At 41.0% G+C, this 14976-nt stretch overlaps 1 protein-coding gene across 3 annotated transcripts in view; it reads right to left on the minus strand.

Moving 5' to 3' along the window:
• Window positions 1–879: 879 nt before the first annotated feature.
• LOC136441199 (GTPase-activating protein and VPS9 domain-containing protein 1-like) overlaps window positions 880–14976 on the minus strand; it is a 30304-nt gene continuing 16207 nt past the window's right edge. Inside the window, exons 7-24 of one of the 3 annotated variants that reach the window (XM_066437337.1) lie at window positions 14761–14930; window positions 14494–14602; window positions 13950–14293; window positions 13435–13623; window positions 11497–12702; window positions 10693–10731; window positions 9708–9768; window positions 8885–8991; window positions 8432–8525; window positions 8097–8205; window positions 7567–7799; window positions 7003–7108; window positions 6461–6595; window positions 5709–5899; window positions 5242–5356; window positions 4798–4936; window positions 4362–4507; window positions 880–3893 (exon numbers count right to left, since the gene is read on the minus strand). In XM_066437337.1, the coding sequence (XP_066293434.1) occupies window positions 3767–3893; window positions 4362–4507; window positions 4798–4936; window positions 5242–5356; window positions 5709–5899; window positions 6461–6595; window positions 7003–7108; window positions 7567–7799; window positions 8097–8205; window positions 8432–8525; window positions 8885–8991; window positions 9708–9768; window positions 10693–10731; window positions 11497–12702; window positions 13435–13623; window positions 13950–14293; window positions 14494–14602; window positions 14761–14930 (3620 nt within the window). In that variant the 3' untranslated portion in view covers window positions 880–3766. The remainder of the gene's footprint in view (window positions 3894–4361; window positions 4508–4797; window positions 4937–5241; window positions 5357–5708; window positions 5900–6460; window positions 6596–7002; window positions 7109–7566; window positions 7800–8096; window positions 8206–8431; window positions 8526–8884; window positions 8992–9707; window positions 9769–10692; window positions 10732–11496; window positions 12703–13434; window positions 13624–13949; window positions 14294–14493; window positions 14603–14760; window positions 14931–14976) is intronic. The other 2 variants (XM_066437338.1, XM_066437339.1) reach the window with 2 other exon arrangements.

Below are 14976 nucleotides of genomic sequence, written 5' to 3' on the forward strand. Positions count from 1 at the left end.
TTCTCTCGCTGCCGGTGTTTCTGCAATGCAGCCCACAGCTCAGCGTTACGATATCCCTCTCAATATCTTCTTGGCCGGTCATAAAACTTTACAGGTGTCCACCCCAACATCTGCTTGGAGAGTAGGGGCGAGCGGCTGTCAGACAAGCCGGCTTTACGCTACTTAACGTTCATTTCACCCCAACATCTGCTTGGAGATTAATTCATGGCGTCACTACATTGATACTTCTGGCCTTGAAACACTGCACGCACACACTGCCGTGAGTGTACCATCGGCTATTGCGTTACGGCTTCACCTTGGCACAGGCTGCGCCCAGCCACTTCGAATCACTTCGGCATAAGGCCCCGTTCACAATGCGTATAAACATATTTTGGTTTAGGTAAAGATTGCGGGATGAAGTTGTTTTTAAGTTTTACCTACCGTCTGGTTATGGAACCGAAAAAGTTTTCTTTTCGGCCACAAACTTTACCTAAAGCCCCTGTCTGGCTGTCACGCTTGTGCGTATATGAAAGTCCGCATGAGTTGCGTATTAACATGTTTTTGGTTTAGGTTAAGTTTGCGGCCGAATAAGTGATTTCTCAGGTTCGATCACTAGGCTGCACAACGGTGGGTCAAAGTAGAAAACAACTTTTCCCCGCAAACCTTACTTAAACCCAAAAAAATGTTAATGCGCAACTCACGCGCATTTGAATATACGCACGGGCGTGACAGGGCCCTAAGACAAAAAATACGCAACTCATACGGACTTGAATACACGCACATGTGTAAACGGGGCTTTATAATAGTCCAAGTTATCCGCAAACGCGTTCACTGATATCAGAGCGATCAACGTCCATCCGACTTTCTTCTAAACCATAAACAAGTGAAGAGACAAAGGTATTGAAGAAGACAAAATTGATCTGCATTGTCAGAATATTATATAGATTACATCACAAAAGCCATTTTTGCACAATACATAGTGTAACCTGTACATTTGACAAAATTCAACAGAAATGACAAAGGTACAGCAAAAGTGTTCTCATTGCATCACATACAGATGTCACAAATTATACACGTTGTCGACATTTCAAGTTCCTGCTTCACATCATAGCCATAATGCTAGGTCAAACTATTTACAAATCTAGCAAAGAATATTTTCATGTTGAACAAGAAGGCTTTGAAATAAATTACACATTTTGGATTTTTCAAACCGTCTACAATAACTACAGAAACATTCAAATGGCTTGTGATCAATTGCAAACTCTAATTGGCAGATATTACAAAAGCATCAATATATAAAAATTGTTTCTCTACGTTTTCCTGTTGTTGATACTGCAGGGAAAATTACGTTTTGAAATAGTCACAAGCTTGACACTATCTATGCTTACTCCCATTTCTTTTGTCTTTACCATGCAAGGCTAAGGTAGTAATAATTCAGCTTCAGCGTTAACCTTCTTTCTGCTGCCTAACTCTGTAACCAATAGGGAATTGATTGCCAAACGGCTACTTCAGTGAGCTGAAAAAAAAACGGTAGTGTCTCTAGTATACTATCTATAATTCCAGATAAACATATTCAACTTGCTTCTTTCTCTAGGGTCTGAAATAATTTTCAATAATGCATTCATAATTTATCACCTTTTCAGTCAACAGCACATCACAACGAATCCAATATGATCATTGGCTAACACACAGTCACACATATTTGTCTGCTTAAATTTGATTCTACTTTAGGCCACTGCCAAACATTCGTGCAGTTTTCAAAAAATATTTCTGGTGAATGGCTCAAACTTTCTGGTGAAAACTTTTCTCTTTTTTTGTCATTCTTTGGTTTGTAAAAGTATTTTGACACTAAGCCAGGACTAGCACACTCGTATGGACGACACTTAGACATAGTATCACTAGTGTCATAGTATGAAGTAGTATGTTTTGCACCATTCGTGTATCTATATGTGTGAAGTATACAACAAGTCAACAACTAGTTTATAGAGACAAAACCATCTTCACTTGCATCATCATAAGCTCAAAGGCTTCCTGTGCCTATGACCCCTATGTCTACTACTGTGATCTATTGTCCAGTAAAGGCCACAATTACACGGAACACGAATACCAGCAACAACAACGATTACCCACGTGTACACTGTTATAGATCACACAAGCACGATCACTCATTGGAACAACATACACATGTCACCATAAACACTATCTCTTAGCAACTGTACAAAGTTTTCCCGCATACAGAATTTTGAGTTTCTCCTTTGTAATGTACTGTCATAGCATGGCACATTTAACATTTGCTGCTGTGATGTCTTGTACCGTCACCATACAGTTCCAACCTTGCCATGATCGTTGACAAGTAAAAAGATCTTATCTTGTTGTATACCAGTGTTAGAATTATTTGCAGTAGCCCATAACAACTTGCATGCACATGCAGCATAGATGATGTAAATATCCCCAGTTTCCAACTAACTTTTGGATACAAGGAACCTGAATGGCTGATATGATGAAGCAACTAGAATGCCCTTGTTACCAAAACTTGTTTCTTTAATAAAGAAAGGGGGATGATACAAAATCAATTTTTCCTTCATGATTTCCAGAGAAAATTTAAGTCTGCTAATGCATAACTGACTAAGTAAATAATTAGTGACACAGTAAAATACAGCCTACTTGATGCAAGGCCAAACTCTAGTTTTTGACCAAGATATTCATCACCTTTTCATATCCATCTATTCAATTTTGTTGTTTTTAATATTACTGGTAGTCACTCATTTTTACTTTCCCCAGTGATTTGACGTGTCTGTACAATTCTGATAGTCTTTCATAGACTTCTAGTTCTATCGGGAGTGGCACTATACACTAAAGCATGGATTTGTTAAAGGCCACAATGTGATTAAGATTGCTACATGTTTGCCTTCTTTACTAGTTCTAAACATTTTACAACTTGTTTCATGAAAGTTTTCATGGCATGTTGAATAAGTATTGCCCATTCCATTGCTTTAACATTAAAGCATCACTACACTAACTAGTGTACCTTGGAGCTTTCAACAGTATATAAGGTATGCTTCAGCTGCATAGCCAACTACACTGTACAACAAGAGTCCTTATATGTTTAGTGTCTCAACCATACAAGTTTAGGTAAAGGTTTCACTGTTTAAGTCTTACTTTTTTACAACACATCTCTCACCGTTGCTACTGACCATAGAATCTTGATAGCAGCACCAGAATACAATGTCCATACACACATCAGTCACCTCATCGCGACTCCCTAAAGCTAACACTCTCACATAAAGCAGGTTGGATACATGCTACTATGTGTACTGTATTGCAGAGGTCAGTTCTAACATGTCTTGTAAGGTCTGCAAACCCTGCCACACTGTGAATAATACATGTAAATTGCTAGGTACTGTTGATACACTGTACTATATGTATTCTGCAATATTCATCTGTTATACCCTGAACCCCTATGTTATAGAATCAGCTCCTTCATGTGATATTACTTCCTCTTTGATCATTATTTGCACGACACAATACCTTGGTAGTATAGACTTGTTATGGATGGAACAGGAAGAATTACAGATGTTAGTTGGGGGGGAAATGTGATGGAGAAAATTGCACTGAAGGAGATGTAAGAAAAATGTTGTTTGACTGCTGTTATTGAAAGAAAAAGTTATTTTGCACAAAATTTTCTCACAACACTATAAACTTCTTCCCGTTTTATCCTTGATAACTTTTCATCACTAGGCAACAGTCTGTCTAGTCCATGAATGACATCATTTCCTGTTGAGTGACATCACTTCCTGTCATCAATGGTCTTGATGAATTCCACAGCTGCACTGAACTGCATCCACCAGTAGGACTCCTCCCCACCCAGCCGCGAGCCGTAGAAACTGTTCACATACTGGATGGTTGACAACAGGCTGAAAAAGATAATAGAATATCTTACATCTTAAACTTAAATGTACATTTGTAGAAACTGAAATTTCAGTCATAAGTTTTAGGTAGCAAGGGCTTCCATGCCCTTGGGAACGGTGGGACAATGGACTTGGCCTCGTACTCTAGACTGTATGTAGTCTTCGGCTGTTACTCTAACTACGGGACGGAACGGTCCCACACAACGTGAAGGCTTAATGTGAACCTAGCTACATCTCGACCCTCTCTCGTCTCTGGGTTATACTACATCCTCTCCCGGTCTCCTCTTACAGTTCTACACTAGGTCTCCTATACCAGTTCTACACAGTGCTACAAAGGCACTTTACACAAATTTCTTCACTCTACACTAAAGCTGGAGGTCTCATATTTGAGGAGAGCTACACCATGGGTATGCTAAAGAAGCCACCACACTTTCTGTACAAAACAGAGGGTAGTAAGGATCTGGGGAGACAAACCTTGGTGGGTTGGCCATGAGAAGCACGTAGACCAGAACTGGGGTGAAGTCGTCAGCACCAGGGACAGAGTTCTCATTGGCCATCTTCAGCAGGTTCATGATGATGTTAGAACATCGCAAAACCACACGCAGCTTGTCATTTGGTGTCTGTGGAGCAACACAAGAAACACGGTAGAGACACAGACTTGAAACAAGTAGGTAAAACAGAACAAAACAACGATTTCCTGAAATGAAAGATGGTAGTTAACAGTATCTACAGCTTAGAGCTTAGAGTGAGAATGTACACATGCATTCTCTACCAAATTGCAATTTCCTACAACTGTTTTTTTCCAAACGTTTAAAAAAAAGACATTTTAACAGACATATATAATATACATGTATATGAAAACAGGCATCCCACAAAGTACTGTTGCACTGCTACTTTCTCCCATGTTTACCTTGTACGCGTTGATGGTGAGTATTTCCTTCTGTGCGGAGGGCCAGGGGGCCTCTCGACGGTACATCTCTGGCACCTGCAGGGCCTTGTGGCTGGCCGTCACCACCTTCTGTAGCCTCAGGATGTGGTCATAGAACAGTCTACGGGCAAACACAACAACTTAGCATCACCTCAATGTAACACTTGCCACACATAGATGTAGAAGGAATCAACGAATGGAAATGTGGACCATCAAAAACACACATCATAATCTTCACTTTGAAAGAAGAGATAAAGAGAATCAAAACTCAAGCCCATAGATCTAGAGAGAAGAGAAACTGAAGAATTCTACTTCATGATTATCATTTTATAGGCAAATCACCTGAGTAGCCTGAGGAAAGATGACCAGATCTAAGACATACAAAAACTTAAACACAGAATGAATGCATCCTACAAAACTACTCACTGATCTCTCATGATGTCTCCATCCCCATTAGGATACAGAGCGTGGGTGTAGATACGACTCATGATACTTCGCTCCACCGCTAAGTTCCCATCCTCTAACTGTGTGGGGTTGGCAACTGGGCAACAGAGTGAAACATATAAATACCATGATTCATTTCATCTCTCTACAACACACAGGATACAGTTAAAACTTTGAATCTATTATTTCTATTGAAGATTTCCAACAATAACTCCGGAGAAAGAGGATTGCTATAAATTATTAGTTGACCCTCCTACATGTCTACAGGTTGTTTTCTACCTGCAGCCTTCTGAGCTTTGGAAACATGTAGGAAGCTCAGTATAAAAAAATATTCCTCTACATAATGTTCTCCTTGGCTCTGCTGTTTCCCTTTTTGGACTACTTATCTTTTGGTATAACTTTTCTGCAGTAACAAAAAGTACCTGAAAATTCAACAAGATTTGCAGTACCTTGCCACATTGCATCATGGGACATGGCGACGCCCAGCTGATGTAGGAACTCCTCCACCAGGTCCGTCTTCTCGTCGGACGCCGTCAGCTCGCAGAAGCGGCGGTGGAACGTCTGGATGTCCTCCTCCTTCTGCTGCAGAAACAGCCGCACGCACACCGACGTGAAGTACTTGTGGCACACCATGCGGTCCCTGCAGGAATGGCAGTCAATGCATAATTCAGTAAGTTGGTTGATATCCTTAGATGGAAAAGTGTGGAGCAAATATGTATCTTGTGTATTATCTATTATCAATTATGTGATTGTAAACCCTGCACCAATTCAGCACTAGAAAGGCTGCCATTGCATGGGTAATTTCTGACCAATAAAAAACTTTTTGCTCTGGGACATTTCACAAACAAAGAGCTATTTGATTTATCCTGACGAGGTAGCATTCTGTCACCAAATTACATGAAATTTGTATGGTTCACAAAATTGCCTTTCACAATATTTCCCAACCACCTCCTTTTTATATGGTACAGGACAGAGTACTGAAACGTTGAAAGGTTCATGGTGGTTTTATTTTCGAGGTGCTTTTCAAGGTGACCTCTCCTCCGCGACTCAATGACACTGCGAAAATGCGTTTCCAATGTATTACTACTGTACTACAGAATCCTTTCAACTGTGAACTTAAAACATCATGAAAATCTTCATTCCTCTTCTACCTTGAAATTTAGTCCTCACAAAAATAGATGAATTTACAGTATTTGCGTACTTCTCTATCCTGTCCAGTAGCCTCTCCAGGTGAGCCTGAGTGAACAGCAGGCCCTGTCTGCAGCGCACCAGGTAGGAGATGTACGGCGCTCGGCTTCTGTAGTCACTCAGGAGGGACGTCAGCAGCTTCTTACAGCTACAAACGAAAGACAGAAGTTAAAGCCAATGTCTAGTTATCAATTTCAAAAAGTGGTATTGAAGACCAAAAAATCTATAGTCAAACACAGTCGAGCAACCGCCTGGCACAGGCAACCAACTTAAAACAGTCCCGTCCATTCTTACCTAGTTAAACCCACCCTGTCTTGAGCAACCACCTGTCCTCGGCAACCATTTTTCTCAGTACCTTGGGAGGTTGATGAGGACAGGTTTGACTGTACTTTTAACCTATCAATGTAGGTATTCTTTCCTTTATTGATATGCAATGCTCAGTAAAATCAAACTGATCTTTTAAAGACAATGTATGTCTCTTTTTTGTACAGAACAGTATAATATGTACCAACACAGATAACACTTTTATTAACAGGGATACAAAACCACTCTCACCCAGTATCGTCAAACTCCTGCACACATCTTAACGTCTCGTGCAGCTGCGCGATGAGGGACTTGTCTTGAAGGTTGATAGCCTCTGACAGCTGGGCCTTAAGAAATGCTGCAGATGTCACATTTAAGATCTTAATGTCTCATACAAGCAGGGCACCTTGTATACATGTATGGTACATGATATGTAGGGGTGATGGTCGTAGCTTCAGTACCACTTTCATCTTTACCTTAACTACAAAATGTTACAATCATGATAATAACTAAAAGTTTAGTTAAAATATGTACATATTTTGTATTAAGCTGTTGCAGTGTTTACCTTATATTAAGTCATTGCTCATAACTTCTGACTACAATTTTATGTGACTTACTAAAGATTGTTTGCTGAAAAATCACTAGTATTAAATTGCATCAGTAGGTACATGTGTTCTGCTGCTGCAGTGGTCTGGGCACTCTGCAGCAGCAATCAGTCTTTCTCCAACCCTCTCCACTGTGTCCTGTTCATTGCGAATTGTATTGCATAAAAAACTACAATGTCACGTATTGTACATAGATGTACCAGGCACCTACCAGTCAGTTCATTCTCCTTCATGATGGTGCCATCCCCACAGCAGTACACGTCTGCGATGAAACTCATCCTGTTGGCACGGATGTACACAAAGTTGGCCAGCCACGGCAGAGTGGAGAAGTCGGCCGCTCCAAGAACCAGGCGCAGCTTTCGCTTGGCGTCTTGGAAGGAGTAGGAGGTCTCCATGGGCGTGTCTGTGGGCGTGGTGGGGACCATCTGGTCCTCACCCATAGAGCTGAGAAAGATATTATAGCGGCAAAATAAGCTTAAGATTTAATACATGTATCTTTGAAACCACAGCAATGTACAGTGATTTATGTACTTTTATGTACCCAGAACAGATCTCTACACAAAGAATAAAAAATATCAGTAACAGTATATACACCTGCTTAAATTGCTGAATGTTAAAGCTTTTGTTCCTTCTTAACTTAAATCTCACACATACATTACACCATTGTCAAGCTTATGCAGAAATGTATGCAGTTCAATACTTAGACCTGTTGCCTACAAGCAGGTTGTAGTTTCAGCTTACCTGCGCTTGGATGACAGGTCGTCAATGTTGTCGTGCGGGGATGAACTGATACTGAAGGACTCCTCACTGGGCAGAGCACGGTATTTCTCCAGGATATCTTCTGTTGTGTCTGCCACAAAAAATGAGTCAAAGGAGAAAGCAAAGTTAAAAACTTTATCGTTTTTCATTCTTACTACCGGACTATATATCTTACAGTCACAACTGTATGACAAAGTACTGAATACTCAAGACAAGAACAGATAACATGACCCAGATTTGACATGACATGTTCCCCACTAGCTACTATTGTAGTACTATATGCCTACTACTGTAAGTAGATATGACTTGACCTGTACCTGGGGTGTGATCTGTCTGTGTTGTTTCGGAATCACCAGCAGACATGTCTTTGTTCATGGTACGGTACTTGTTCAAGATGTCATCAGAAGTCACCTGCAGACAACAAACAAAATTAGACCTGTCACGATGTATACCAGCAGGACTTAATCCTGAAATCATCTCACTAGTACTATACATCTCCCAGAGGAGGCAGATGCTGTTGATATTCATTGTAGTATTCTACTGTACTCAAACAATTTATACTGTGTTTATTCCTACATAATGCACAAAAGCAGTAGCTGTGGCTTTGTCAACAAAAAGTGACATACAGAACAGTGCAAAAATCTTATAATTCTATCGAATTCAAATCTTTACATGATTGTCATCATACATGTGTGTTTTACTAGTATTCAATACCAGATCATTTCCTATCTCTTTAAGCTGGCAAGAAAGAACATCAAGAGCAAACTCACCTGAGGCTCTGTGGTCTCATCCACAGTGGGAATGAACCCAGGGCTCGGTGACGAGGACTGCTCATCTCGGTCACTTTCAGACACTTTCTTTCTGCTTCCCCTTGGGCCTAACACAAAAAACAACAGACTTGTAAAATTCCACAAAACAGATACAATGCCTGATAAAATGGGGCAACAGTATCAGTGATACAAGTTTAAGCAATAGAGGATTGTAGAAATATAGTAAAAAGAAAGTAGTTAGGGACAGACTACGATGAATAGTGGGGTGGGTAATGTAAGTTTTTTCTGACATCGTTTTTCTCATGTGTAAATGATTTGGTTACCATCTTGCCCCCCTCCCCCATAATTCTTCCTGTACTGTCCCTGACAGAAAGACAGTTGAATACTCACCTATCACTGGAAGAGCAGAAAGGAAAGTAAGAGAGAAACACACAAAGAAAGAAGCACACGTCTTGAGTCATTGAGTTAAATCCAAATCAACAACGATAGTGAAAATGCAGCATATCATTAATGAGTGTGAAATACATAGTTTAAGAAAAGAGCACTAGGAACAGCAAAAATGTTTAAGAAAGTTTGAAAGGTTTTAGTTCCAGATATAACATGTGTCATGATGTAGGTGTAAATGTTAAAAACATTTTGGATATACATAGATACACTGTATGCAATACAATAACTGAACAAGTCTATGGAATCCGCATAAAATGTATTTCTTATCAAAACTATCACCTGGACATATTGCTTATTTATCTTTTGGGTGTTGTAAGCAATTTGCTCTAATATCATGTTGTACTGTATTGATACAAGACAACACAAAAGTACCAACCTTTGAAAATTGCTACTTTCTTCTTCCACCACGACCTGCCTCTTTCTGAGCTCTTCCCTTCCTGAAACAGCGACGTCACAAAATTCAGTCACATCTATCATGCCTTTACTAATACCGGCAAGAGTTTGTAAAGACAGTTCTGCATGACTATGGTTTTTTGTTTTAATCTCAAATTCAAGCAAATAACCTTTTCCATATGTTAATATTCTTAAACTTTGTATTCTTCATTGACTTGGATGTTTGATAGTGCCGCCCTGGTAATCTATTTTGATAGTCCCTGTTATTTAATAGGCATGAAGAGGATGGCACCCAGGATAATGAATGCAATGCTGGGCAAGATTGTGCAATTTTTCTTTGCTCATCGTCAGAATTGCCTTTAACAACAATGCGTTACTGTTAACCTTACAATCCCAAGTATGAATTAACTTTTAACATGCTTCACACACATTGTGAAAAATGTTTTTTGTTACAACAAAATTTTTAACCACCTACAACTGTACATGCACTATTAAAATTCCACCAACCTGGGCCCAGAGGAAATGGAAAAGTAAGGGCATTATACAATCATTAACCAATGGAGCTCATTTCCAGAATAAAAACATGCCAACCAAAACTTTGCTTTAAGTTACTCATTTCTAGGTGAACTTTTGGCAAATTACAATAATTGTCCAAATAGAATAGCCACACTTAAACCTAGTTGGTAGCAGTTTTTACATCCTGAAATGGTCTATGTAAGAGTAACCAAGGTCTACTTGTAGTTGTACAAAAATGTACATAGTTAAGTAGTATATGACATGTATGCAACAAACAATAATGTCAAACTAGAACACACCCCCACAAACAGCACCAAGAAACAAAGCAATGATCACACAAAGAATGAAGAAGGCACATCACCACAACATGCAAAAGAAGTACAGAACTGAGATGATTGATATCATGCTGTGGGGCCCGTGATCATGACAATTGTACATGTATTTCTACAGACCTTAGATAAGCTACCAGAGAGACCTCGGCCTGTATGCTTCTATAGGGCAAGACAACAGGGAAAAACATCACTAGCTGCTGTTCACTGGTTAGGCATGAACTACAAGCACAGTAGAGATGTGTTCTAAATCTACTTCACACATGTACAGTGCATTATTGGTAAGAGTGCAGAGATCAACTATGTTTGTGGTACATTTGTGGTACATAGAGTGAAAGAAAAGTTGAAAACTACATTCACAAATGCAAGGAAACACAACAAGATTAGACTAACAATAGTCAAGGTTTACACAGATTCAAGAACGTAGGCACGTTTGTAAGTACGCAGGCACGTTTGTAAGTACTAAGTATACATGTAAGTACAGTCTATGGTTAACACTACTTTCACACAGAAAATAAAATGCTAACAATTTTTTGGGTTAAATCACATGGAACTAGAGGTAGGTGATGCTACGTGTGTACAGACAGTCATATTTTCATATCAGTCATGAATGGGTTTCAAAAGAACTGAAGGGCAGAAGAAAGTTTTTAGTTGAAAACAATATGTCTGATGAGTACCTATACTATAGTATACCCTATAGAAGGATAGCTATAGAAGGATGATGAATAACTGATCAAAAGTTTTTCTACACATCAATACTACTATCTGAAAGCTTTGTCTTTATAGCAGAAGAAAATACCTGTCAAGACACAAGGACTAACCCTTAAGGTTCGAATTCACTCTTTGTTAGTGAGAAAGGAAACCTTTGAGTACAACACAACAGCTGTAGAAAGAAACCACACAGCTAGAGCTCTTTGTTCAACCAACCTTTTCTTCCCTGTCCACTACAGTCAGCGAGCTGTCAAAACTGATGGACTTGGATATGTTTGATCTGTCGTTGTATCCGCCGCTGACCGCTAGCGACGTCCCCATCCTACTTGTGTGTCCGTCCGCACCAGGACTACTTGTCGCTCTCTCTGCTCGCGTCTTTGTAAAGAGCGGCTCCAGCGGACGTTCGATGGGATGATGAGGACCGGGAGATTCTGACCCTTGCTGCAAAAGTTGATCGTCAAATGAGGAAGCTTTTCCAAGTCCTCCCACGTTATTTTCTGTCACAATGTCCACCACTTTTGTCTTTTCTCGTTTGGGTCTTCTCTTGATGGTGCTAAAGCCCTCGTTGTCATCGATTTGGATGAGCGGTTTGTCAAAGTCAGGACTGTGCACAGTGTTGTTGAGGTCTCCACTGTAGGAAGAACTCGTCTGGCTTCTTCTCAGCTTTGTTGGAGAGTCTGAGCTTGATGTGTGCCTGACTTGGGCATAGGAAGCAGTTAGACTAAGAAGATTCTCCTCTGATTTGGAGGGTGACAAGGGGGACAAAGATGACATGGAACTGAAAACTGAATCACGTAGACTGTCAGCAGGGGTTGTGGCTGGGGCGTCGTCACTAGGCGTGGGAGCAAAGGGGTCAAAATCGTCTAGTAAGGAGTTTCTTTTGTCAAACGTTTCAAAACCAGTCGCAACAGAACTTTCTTGGATATCCTTTAAGGAGTTGGACAGCCTGGCTCCTAAAGCCTCCTTGGCATGTGACGGGGCTCCTTCAAAGTCTTTAATGATGTCAGGTACATGTCGCTGCTTGCCTGGGCCCACAGGACCGTTGACTGGATTGCGGAGAGCGATAGGTCGGATTTTGAAGCGTGCCCCCGTGGACGGGTCCTGACACATCTCTGGGGGTGGATGCAGGGCAGGAGCACCATGGCCTCTCCTCTCCTTACTCTCATCAAAACTTTCAACCGCATCCTGGAATTCTTCCGAATCCTGCGACCCCCTCCCTTTGGGACAATCCTCCGGAAAAGGGCTGCAGCTTTTGTCAAAGCTTTTCTCCGAGCTCTTGTCAGAGACCTGGTCCTCCGAGGTTCTGGGAGGATTCTCACTGTCAGTATAGGGGGTGCTAGTCCTGGAACGAGGCTCTCCGTCAACCCCTCCGGTGGCCTCCTCATTTTTCTCTGCTTCCAAGATGTCCTCTACACTACCGGACTGTAAGAGACACGGAAGAACTAGTCACTCTGACCATTCTTCCCTCAAGGATGAATTCACAATGCCAAAGTCAGACAATTACCTACAAGACTACAACAAGCACACTGCACAACACAACACAACACAACACAACACAACACAACACCAGCCCATCTACATGTAGTGCAGGATTCCTATATGTCGGTTGCCTTGCCAGGACAATGTGAAGAAATACAAGCTCGGCCGCTTTGACAGTTTCTTATGTCATGTATTTTACAAGAAAGTCTACTTTCTAATGACCAGCTACTCACACCACATGCAACAAGCCACTAAGGAAAACATGCACAATACAGTCTGAAATGCTGGGTTAGACAAACACAACTACATGTATGAAGGAAAACATCTACTCCTACTTTGTAATTACTATGTACTACACACCATCCAGACACCACTGTGAAAAACATGCAATCTTCTTTATCATATCTGTGTACCCTAATTCATGGAGGCTCTTATCAACGGATACACATGTACTGTTTTATCTAACATTATACCACTGTTGTATCACACATAAAATGCTGAGCTGACCATCTAAGTACTACAGATGCTGTTTATAGCCTAAGAGCCATTCTTCTAATCTAACACACAAGCGTTATCGTAAGTAGCACCACATAAAAATTTTTAATAATCTGTTGATCAGCAAAGATAATTCTGAATGACAACACTTCACAGCTCAGACAAATCTGATGTCGTTACCTCGCTCAGCCCCACCTCCACCTCGCACAGTCGCTCCTCCATCTTCTGCTCGGGCGGTTCCGAGTCGCTGGCGAGCACGTCCACGCTCCACGTCTCGCTGTTCGTCTCCGAGATGTCCACCTCCAGCAGGTTCTCAGGCAGGCTGTCCAGGTGGGACGTCCCGCCCTCCGCACCTGCACCTGAAATCTCCTGGATTAAAGACGTTTCGACAGTCTTTAGTCGACTATGATACAGCAAATGTACATGAATATGACTAAAAATAGGTCAATCAATCATACAGCATCTGACATATGATAAACTGTCAAACCCAAATGTGAAAAATATAAAATCCAAGCTATTATACAAAATTAGCAAACTTCATTGACACATCAATACTATAGTACAGGCACGTTTGTAACATATTCTGTAATCTTTAAAAGTTAAATAAAGGTAGAATAAAAAAAAGCCAAGTGTAATATATTTTGTGTCGACACAGCTTGAAGCATACAAATAAAATGACTAAAGGCCCTGCATACCTGTAACCTCTCTAGAGGGTTTCCCTCTGGCGGTGGCTCGGAAGCGTCGCTCGGTAGAACGTCCGTGCTCCAGGTCTCACTGAACGTGCTATAGGTCTCACACGGGTCTCTCTCCTCTGTGGTGGCCATCCCCATGTCGCGGATGATCTCGAACTTCCGCAGCTTCTCGTCGATGTTGTCCTTCGTCGTCCTCTGCTCCTTCTCCAGGAAGTCCAGGGCGTTGCGTTCGTTGGGGTCGCGGCCCATGGGTTCTGGCCCGTGGTCGCTTTCAAGGGAGTAAACAGAGTTTCTAGTGGAGGGGCCACCCTCAGATGTCGCCTCCATGACATCGCTATTGTGGGCACCTACAGATGAAAAGAAAAAAAGTTAAGACCACGATTCAGCATCGATTTTCTGAATCAAAGACAGTGGAAAGTATCCTACAAATGCAAGAATTTTGACCCATACATGTATATTTCTTCATAAAACACAATCAAGATGTTATGATTTACAAATGTACGGTAGAAATGAAACAACAATTGATCGTAGAGATGAACATCCTTACTTATGGAGATTCCAGTCAGCTTGTCCGATTGTCTATCTTCATCTTTGCCTCTGTCATCGTAGGCATCACCACCAGCAATGGTCACATGGTGAACAGTTGACCCAAAAACCTGCAATAGAAGAAAATTCAAGCAAAAATACAGTTAAACAAAAAAATTTTTAATAAAACTTTAATGCTAAAATCTCAACATGCAAGTATGTGTTGTCCACAAATTGAAATCAGAAATATTTCTAGACTAAGATTATCCAATAAAAATCGTCACCCCACCTTGGATTCAGGTAACATCCCAGGGCACTCATTGGAAGCATTGCTGAGGGAAATAATCAGGACCTCTTCAGGAGGAGGGGTCATGACCACCTCTGAGGGGGAACCTGTTCCATCTGCCTCCGACGACTCGTTTGCATTTGTGCCTGGCAGGCGTGCCTTCACTCCTTTCACTGAAATAATGAAGTACAATATGTTGTAGCTTGCTGAAGAAGTAAA

This window comes from Branchiostoma lanceolatum, chromosome 9 (assembly GCF_035083965.1).
Source record: "Branchiostoma lanceolatum isolate klBraLanc5 chromosome 9, klBraLanc5.hap2, whole genome shotgun sequence".
In the NCBI taxonomy this organism is placed as follows: Eukaryota; Metazoa; Chordata; class Leptocardii; order Amphioxiformes; family Branchiostomatidae; genus Branchiostoma; species Branchiostoma lanceolatum.